This window comes from Quercus suber, unplaced genomic scaffold, assembly GCF_002906115.3.
Source record: "Quercus suber isolate HL8 unplaced genomic scaffold, Cork oak 2.0 scaffold_120, whole genome shotgun sequence".
Taxonomy (NCBI): Eukaryota; Viridiplantae; Streptophyta; class Magnoliopsida; order Fagales; family Fagaceae; genus Quercus; species Quercus suber.
Window position 1 is genome coordinate 789,318 of NW_027069585.1, and position 8,886 is coordinate 798,203.

The 8,886-nt window shown below is 35.0% G+C and overlaps 1 protein-coding gene across 1 annotated transcript; it reads left to right on the forward strand.

Annotated features, from left to right (window-relative positions):
• The first annotated feature begins 658 nt into the window (after positions 1 to 658).
• Positions 659 to 6,554, forward strand: LOC112025124 (translation initiation factor IF3-4, chloroplastic). The gene is made up of 9 exons (XM_024057789.2): positions 659 to 964; positions 1,042 to 1,081; positions 1,254 to 1,313; positions 2,544 to 2,596; positions 3,483 to 3,538; positions 3,637 to 3,670; positions 4,550 to 4,622; positions 4,711 to 4,803; positions 6,210 to 6,554. The coding sequence occupies exons 1-9, from the start codon at positions 690 to 692 to the stop codon at positions 6,354 to 6,356; spliced, it is 831 nt and encodes a 276-aa protein (XP_023913557.1). The 5' UTR covers positions 659 to 689; the 3' UTR covers positions 6,357 to 6,554.
• Positions 6,555 to 8,886: the final 2,332 nt, after the last annotated feature.

Genomic DNA, 8,886 nt, shown 5'->3' on the forward strand with positions numbered 1-8,886 from the left:
GCCAATAGCAGTTTGGCACCATATAATGTGTGTTACACTATTATATAACTAATAGTCTAATACTCTAATAGCAGTTTGGCACCAAAAAAATTACTCACTGTTGTGAGCTACAGTGTGTTATCTAACTAATTACCCTATCCAACCTCAAAACAAAGACACTTAACACTGACTGTTAACATTCCTGAGCTGCCTAACCTATTTGTTTAAAGTTATATATATATATATATATATATTCTTTTTCACCAAAAAATAAAAGGTTCAAACACACACTCGATAGATTTTGATGTCTCAAATCTTTTGGATAACCTCGGTTAGAATTTTAAGTTCTTTGATTGGATATCAATGACATGACTTGCATGCTTGAGGTGACCTGATAATAACATGGGAACATCTTTAATTGCTTCACGCAAACAATTGAAAGAGATGATGCTTTCTTTAGAAAACTAGCAAATTTTGTACATTTGGTCAAAAATCTAATCAACTACTGCGATTTTATACTGTTTAGTTAAAGCCTTCGATTAAATTTTCATCCAAAGGTTCAGCCAGCCCAAAAGCCTATTCGAGCCTGTAAATAACCAATCCGGCCCAATTCTACCGGCCCATAAGAGCCCAAATATGGCCCACCACCCGCAAAAAGTTTGTGGATAAGAAATAAGAACCAACTCCATTTGAATTCAGTACCACTCGCAATGGCTGGGATCACCAGCACTAGCAGCAGCAGCTTTTGCTTCAAACCTTTCCTGACCAAAACGACACCGTTTTCCACACTCGAATCCAAGCTCTTCGGGCTCCGCTTCTCAAACCCTAATTCCGTAAACTCGAACTCAGTCTCTCTCTCCTCGAATGTTTCCGCGATCACCGCCCGATACGGCGGCGGGTCCCGCCCCTCCGGTCCCGGAGGTTCCAGGCGGTTTCAGAAGAGCGACTCCGATGATGAACAAGCCCTAGACATCTCCTCCATTAGGTAACTGCTAATTCTCACATTTACATTCATATTGATTTTTGTGAAAGTTTAATTGAAGTGCTTGGTTTTGACAATAGGTCAGCTACGGTGAGGTTAATTGATGCGAAGCAGAATATGGTGAGTAACTTTTTGTCGTTTTTGTGTATATGTTAGTGTTCGTGTCTGGTGGCTGAGAAAATGGTGGGAAAAGAAAATTTGATCTTTTATGAGTTGTTAAGTGTAATGTAATGATATAGTGCTTGGTCGAGCTGTAGTTGGTAGATTGAGTTTGTTGTATTTGTATTTGTAGGTAGGAGTGGTTTCCACAAATGAGGCTATTCAAATGGCTGAGAGTGCTGAGCTTGATCTGGTATGCTCTTTTTTTAGTCACATTTTTTGCTTTTGTTTTTGGAAGTAGTAATTTACTAATTTTACTAGCTCACAACTGTGCACAAAAATTTATGGGGAACTCCCAATTACAAATTCAATTAGACCTGGTGGGATTAATGCCCAAATTTGAATTTTAGGCCAAAGTACAATGTTGGTCATGTCTCCTAATATTTAGCCCATGCATGATTTTAGTCTCTGAAGTTTAAAGTGAGTGCTTTTACTTACTAAAAAAATTTAAAATGATCGCTTTTAGTCTCTTTAAAGTGATTGATTTTAGTAGCACTATGTGTCATTTCTTAATTTGTCTGTGTCATTTCCTAAGTTTTATTTTGTAAAATATTTAAAATTTAAAAGAAGTGGTAAAAGCGTGTTTAATTTTACCAACTTTGTGGAATGGAAACTTTTAAGTTGGTGTAGGAATTATGAGGTATGTATTCTTGTATTCCTGATGAAATTCAGAGTCCAGTGTCATCCTCAAGCTAACAACTGTGCACACGAATTTATGGGAAATTCCCAATTACAAATTCAAATAGACCTGGTGGGATTAATGCCCAAATTTGAATTTTAGGCCAAAGTACAATGTTGGTCCTGTCTCCTAATATTTAGTCCATGCACGATCTTAGTCTTTGAAGTTTAAAGTGATTGCTTTTAGTCTCTAATAGTCCTAAAGTGATTGATTTTAGTCTCTACGCATTTAGTTGCTAATGTGTCTAATAAAGTGATGCTGTGTGTCATTTCTTAATTTGTCCATGTCATCTAAGGGAGTAAAAGTGACAATTTTAAACTTTAAAACTAAAAGAGTTCACGGGATGAGCTTTAGGGACCAACATTGTATTTAAGCAATTAAGCCTAAATTTTATTTTGTAAAATATTTAAAATTTAAAAGAAGTGGTAAAAATGTAGTGAATTTTACCAACTTTGTGGAATGGAAAGTTTTAAGTTGGTCTAGGAATTATGAAGTATGTATTCTTGTATTCCTGATGAAATTCAGAGTCTAGTGTCATCCTCAAGTATATAATTTTCTCAAGCAACTCATGTTTCTGCTTATGTGTGGTCAATATACTGAACATGGCAGTTAAGGAATATGGTTATATTCAATGTGTTGCTGTCTCTATAAATGAATAAAGGTTTTCTTTTTGAGCCTCTTGATGACACTTGGATAATTCTATTAATTTATTAATGAACTTGTTCCTACTCACTTATTTTGCAGGTTATATTATCCCCAGATGCAGATCCTCCTGTTGTCAAAATAATGGATTACAAGTATGATATTTTTCCCCCAGAAGAAGAATTACATTTTCATCTTTTTCCTCTTTTATTTTTTACTATTAGTAAATAAAAACTTAATTATACTGTTATATATCTGTTACAAAGAATTTTCAGGTTATGATTGTATTAAATCGGAACAATGAAAATTAAGTAGCTGTAAGTTATGCCTGTTTATGATTGGCATGTCTGTGGTTCAGAAAGTCATTGGCCCATATGAAAGTGTCAAGCAGTAAATGGAAAATTGGAAGCTTGCTATCTATGTGATGGGTCCCTTGAAAAACCCAAGGGAGCCTCCATTAGTGTAGATATTGAAACATTTCCCTCAGTTGTGCTCTTATCTGTTGAAATATAATATTCCAAAGGACGCATATGCTATGTTGCCTATGGGTGACCCAAAATAAGCACTTCCCTATGTTGTCTCTTAATGTTATTTAGGTTGTTGATTTTAGAATGCAAATACTTTCACATATGAAAGGCTTATATGTTTGTTTAGTTTGTAGGACATTTTTGTCTTCTCTATCAAGCATAATCAATGCTCTTTTTGCCCTTTTTCCTTTAAAATTTAACTCTTTTAGGTAGTGTCTCTGGCTCTGCCCCATTCTTATGGGGCAGGAGGTGCCATTTGAGATTTGGGAATTGCAAGGCAAACAAAATACATCAATACAAGAATGGTACAAACTTAAACATGGAAAAGTATTGTCACTGCACTTGATGGCATGTCTTGGTTATCACCCATGAAAAAATGACTGTTCAAATCAATGTTCTATATGTTTCTTAATTTGACTTTTCCCTTTGTTTTTTATTCATTCTTTAAAAATGTTTACCTTAAGTGTTATTTGACCTTAACATCTCTTAATATGTATCTTCTCTCTCTTTTCAGTAAATATAGATATGAACAGCAAAAGAAGAAAAGAGAACAGCAGAAGAAAAGTGCTGGTGAATGTCTTCCCTAATTAGCGTTTGCTGATTTTCTCTGATTTATGTTTCTCAGATTTCAGAAAAGTTATTGACCAACGTGTGCTCTTAAATGTTAGCGAATCGCATGGATATGAAGGAGCTCAAAATGGGGTAACATACTTGGTCAAAATTCATTTACAATTCTTCAATTATATGGTTCTTTGATTTCTTTTTTGGTAGTTACTCACTAAGGTCTGACTTTTGTCAATAGTATTATTGATTTATATAGACCATTCTGTTTCATGTAAAATTCTAAAAGAATATTTCAGCATGATTATCTGGTTGTTTAATTTTTATTTGAGAACGAAAATGTAATGTTTGAATAATGTCATGCAGCCTGGATAGGGCTTGATTATTTTTGGCAGTAGAAACCTCTTTAATTTGAAGTGGTTAGGTGGCAACTTGCTCACAACGCTTGCAATATACCACTATAAATTTGACTGAAACTGAATTGGACATAGCACTTGGGGGTAGAGTTTCAGTTCCCTCCCTTATAACTTTGGGGTAGAGTTTTGTTTCCCTCCCTTATGACTGTCCAATTGAAGGGGGACTTCTAATGTGCGGGACATTATAAGATTGGAAATGATTGGACCATCTAATTGCGTGTAGCCTCTTTTACGCTTTTTTAATTGCTATTGCCTCTTTCTCTCTCTCTCTCTCTCTCTCTCTCTCCAGTGCGTGGACTGGCTTACAAAATGTTAAGGGCTTAAAAATGAAATTACAAGACATTGAACACTTGATTTGGAACCTTAATGTGTGGTTTGTTGGGTTTTGGCTATATGTTGTAGTGTTGACAATGTTAGTGATGAATTCATTGATGGAGGTATTGAGTTTGAGGGGGTGTGTGTGCACTCTTTTGTACTTATATGTTTCAAATTCTATCATTTAATTCAAGGACTTGATCCAAAAACTGAAGCTTTTGTGCTAGTAAGTATGTGTGTTGTAATTTTTTATTTTTGGGGTAAATGATCTTATTGATTCTCTCTGCAGTTACAATATTGATCAACATGACTATTCTGTGCGTTTGAAAGCTGCTAGGAAGTTTTTGAACGATGGCGACAAGGTTGTTGAGATTTTCTTATGGTTACATCTTGTGGCTACTTAAATTAAGAGAGTTTATTGTGACCATTTTGAGATCTCAAATCATGCAGGTTAAGATTATAGTGAACCTCAAAGGTCGTGAAAATGAGTTCAGGAATATCGCAATCGAGCTTATTAGACGTTTTCAGAATGATGTTGGGGAGGTACTCTTGATATGGGTTTATATTCTGTTCTCCACCGCCACCCCCCCCCACCCAAGGCGCTCTTTAAGTAGGCTTGTATTCTGCCATGAACAAGCATATTGGGTACACCATGGTTGTTACCTGTGATCTAAGTCAAATGTTTACCATGTTTAATTTGAAGATATTTAGCGTCAATTCCTGAAATATAGGCAAGACCCGGTCTACCCATTTTGGCTGCCTAATTCATGTGGAAACCATGGCAAGGTTTCTTTTGACTACAGTGCCTTTTGGCTGTGAACTTCTAAATTGACTAAATTGCTGATAAAATTAAGTTCTCATCAATTAAAGGTTTTTGGTTTTGTAGACGGTGTGATGGAGTTCAACTCAAAAAACTTATCATAAAAGTAGTTATAAAAAATTAAAAAAAAAAAAAATCTGAAATAGAATCAATGATGTCAATTAATATTTAATACTTAACAGTTGGTGATCAGTCAGTTTTTTTGGTTTTGTTTTGTTTTGTTTTTCATTGCTTCATACTGAATCAATTTTGTCCTTTATGCAATATGGTTCTGCTCCTGATTCTTAACTTATTGTAGATTGGCATCAGCTTAGATCATATATTGGAATGTTTGGGCATCCCATGGAAGTCAAATGATTCTATTAGTTCCCGCTTCCCTTTTGCTTAAAATTTAAGAATACCCATCTTTATAATTGAACCATTGCAAAAGCTGATGTGGTGCGGTTGTCACAAAACATTGGAAGACTTTGTAATGATTCTTTTCAATGAAATCCTAAAATGTGATCTTTTAATAAAAATGCTTACCCACCAGGTATTATACAAATTTTAGTTGGAAGTGAATTCACTAAAGTGTTTGCAGGAAACCCTTGATGCACTCATTTTCAAATATGTCAAACTGCATAGGCTTGTTCAGTTTCCAAAGAATGTTCAAATGGTGAAGTGATGGTCAATTAGGGTTTGCTTGTCTGATTGGTTGGGTAATTTGTCTTGGGATATTCCCTGAAATTAAAATTTGACTATATAAAGGTTCCAGCAAGCCTGTTTGTAAAATCCCTGTGACATTGTGCCCGAGACCTAGTATTAATGCTAGCTTATATTAGGGTTGGGGGAATTTATGAGTAGCAATAGGTTTTCACCTATGGACCAATTAAAAATATATTCAACTAATTTTGCGAAAAGGAATGTATTAAAGAATTCAATCAATGGCCTTGAGCAGTCTTATTTGGTTTGGACATTTGTGGTTCACTACTCTTTTGTGATTCTCTTCTAGGTTCAGACATCTTTAATCCATTTTATTTATCTATTTTCCTGTTCACAGTCTATGTATTTAAATTTTTGTTATAGCTGTAAACTTGTAATTTCTTTATTCTGTGTCTTTAACCTGTCTTAACTCCCTCTTGACATGCAGCTTGCAACCGAGGAGGCCAAAAACTTCCGTGACCGGAACATATTCATAATTTTGGTTCCAAATAAGGCTCTTCAACAAAAAGCTCAAGAACCACCAAAGAAAAAAGATAAGTCAGCTGTAAATGAAGTCTCAGCTAGTAGTGTCTGAGTGCGCTTGAAAATTTCATGTTGGTTTTGAAGATAGAACAGTTACAGGGTGCCTTCATTTTTATTCTTCAGCTAGGTTTGGGGAACTTGGAAGTCATGTATAGCATTTAGTGTAACATATGCATGAGAATATGTTTACTAGATTTTTAATGATATTAGAAGCTACCTTTTTGGTTATAATAAATGTAGAGTTTTGGAAGGGAACTGATTTTTAATGATACTTTTTAAGTTTAATATTTGGATGTCTGGCTATGTGAGTTTAATGACTAATTTTGACTCAAAATTCTAATGGAGGCTAGTTATCAACCTATTATTTTCATGTCTGTACCAGCACTTTGTCTATTCACACGGACAACTAATCTAAAGTAGTCTTTTTTGTGATGAGCCTTTCAAAGTCAAGAGTAGGCCAAGTACACAAAAAGTTGTACATCACCCACTGGATATGACCTGTAGAGAATGATCCAAGGGTCTAAGTCTAACCACAAATTAAGTAAGAAAGTTAAGGCAGAATTTGGTTAGAAGTAAAATACCTGAAATTTTCCTATTATGGCACTTCTCTCAATTTTAAGATATAAACAATCTCCAGTGATGTTTTATTTTGATAATCATAGTGGCAATGAGTTCGGCTTGAACGGTACTTTTCTCCTCCATAAGTGATAAGTGTAGATTGTTAGGAGTGAATTGGACACACGTCTTCTAATATTATCCTCTACTACAAAGTATAAGTCCATCAACGTGTTACTTTGTGTTAATAGTATTCTGGTCTTGTATTTTTCTGTCTCTGCTTATTGCTTTTATAATTCTTTGAAGGTTCTAGGTTTTTCATGTCATTGAGTTGCTGTAATTTTGGTTATGATCTTAGTGGGTATTGAGTTGCACCTCTTCCCCGCTTCCTTTTCTTGACCTCCCTGGTTTTTCTTTTTCCTCTGGGGAAATGGAAGAAGAGAGGAATATTTGTTACGGATATAGTCTAGCATTTGTTCTTCTTTAGATGCCTTGTTTCACTTTGATAGTATTACTACATAGAACATGCTTTCAGCAGTTACCTGTTCTGCACTTGGCTACCCAGCGTTTATCGTGGGCACTAGTGGAACTATTTCAAATCCCAAGCCATATGGTAGCATCAATTCACCATCAACTTGTTTTGACATGAATGGTAGAATATCAGACCTGAATTGTGTGTTAAATGGATGATCATTCTTGAGTAAACGCAGCAATCACTCCCATTCTCTATAGTGCCTATGGGATATGGCATCCTCTCTTGATTGGACTGAATTAGCTTCTTTACCTTATTCCAGGAAAGACATATTTTTCAACAGGTATGTGCCGTTGAAATTCGTCCATTCCAAATCCCTAGAAAATGCGAGGCCAACTCTGTTTTTACGTGCATGTCCTAGGCTCTAAGCTTTAAGGTTATATATGAAGTAATGGACGTACATTTGTACAAGTAGGAGAGGCTTGTCTTTCTTAGATAGAGAGACTTTAACTCGCATACCTAACGATGTGACTTGGCTTCATTTCTAAGTTCTTACATCCCAAGCATGGTAGTATCTCACATTCTTCTCGTGTATACACAGTAGGCTCATGAAGTTTTGAAAGCAAGGAACCTATACTGTTTTTTAAGTATTTTCGCTGGCAGATGGTAAACTGTCAACTATTAAAACGGTGCAATCCGATGGGACCTATGCTAGGTGGAACAAACATTGGAATTGTAATTCCTGGAAAACGTTTTAATCTCCAATATTTATATCCAATTACGTTATCCTAAAACAATTAAAATTTGGTTGACAGTTTAAGGTGTCACAATTAAGGTAAGAAACGACCACTCAAAACCCAATAATTCTTCTTGTCAACCATCCTATAGTGTACCATCCAAAAATAAAAATTGAATAAATTTTTACGAGAATGCAATATGTAAATGATTGTAATAAAAATCTGCACCTGTTAGAGTGTAGAGCATAAGATACAATGATATATCATAAGGTGTGGGATGTGATCTCAGCAGAATTAACCTCGATCCAAGTAAGAGTCATTGCTGTTTGAGCGATTGAAATTGTGGTTACACACTGTTTTCAATTGATGTGAAACCAACAAAAATCTCGTTATCTTGAAAACAACTAGAGAAAATTTTTAAAAGAAATTTAATAATTTGTCCTTAGAACATGAAGAATTACAGTAATGATGAGAAATTTAAAATTTATTAGTTTCAATTATTTGGATTTTATGCAGCACTTAGTCTCTCCCCGTGTAGTGGTCAACTAGCTTCTGGGAGTATAGAGTATGGACTGTATAGTCTTTAAATTAAAATAACTGGCTGTAAAAGATAATTAAACTGATCAGTTTGTGGTAACTCAGATTCATATTAGTTTGCAGTTTCAATTAATTACTCATTAGAAGAGAGAATTTTTTTTTCTTTCTTAATTTTTTTTTCGGAGTTGATATATATATATATAGTGTGTGTGTGTGTGTGTGTGTGTGTGTGTGTGTGTGTGTTGATAATTCCATAGTTGGGAGGGGGGATTTGAATCCGA

Coding starts and splice junctions, on each gene's coding strand:
- LOC112025124 (XM_024057789.2), top strand. CDS start 690: ATGGCTGGGATCACCAGCACTAGCAGCAGCAGCTTTTGCTTCAAACCT. Junction 3,539..3,636: donor ACAGCAGAAGAAAAGTGCTG/GTGAATGTCTTC, acceptor CTTAAATGTTAG/CGAATCGCATGGATATGAAG. Junction 3,671..4,549: donor ATGAAGGAGCTCAAAATGGG/GTAACATACTTG, acceptor TTCTCTCTGCAG/TTACAATATTGATCAACATG.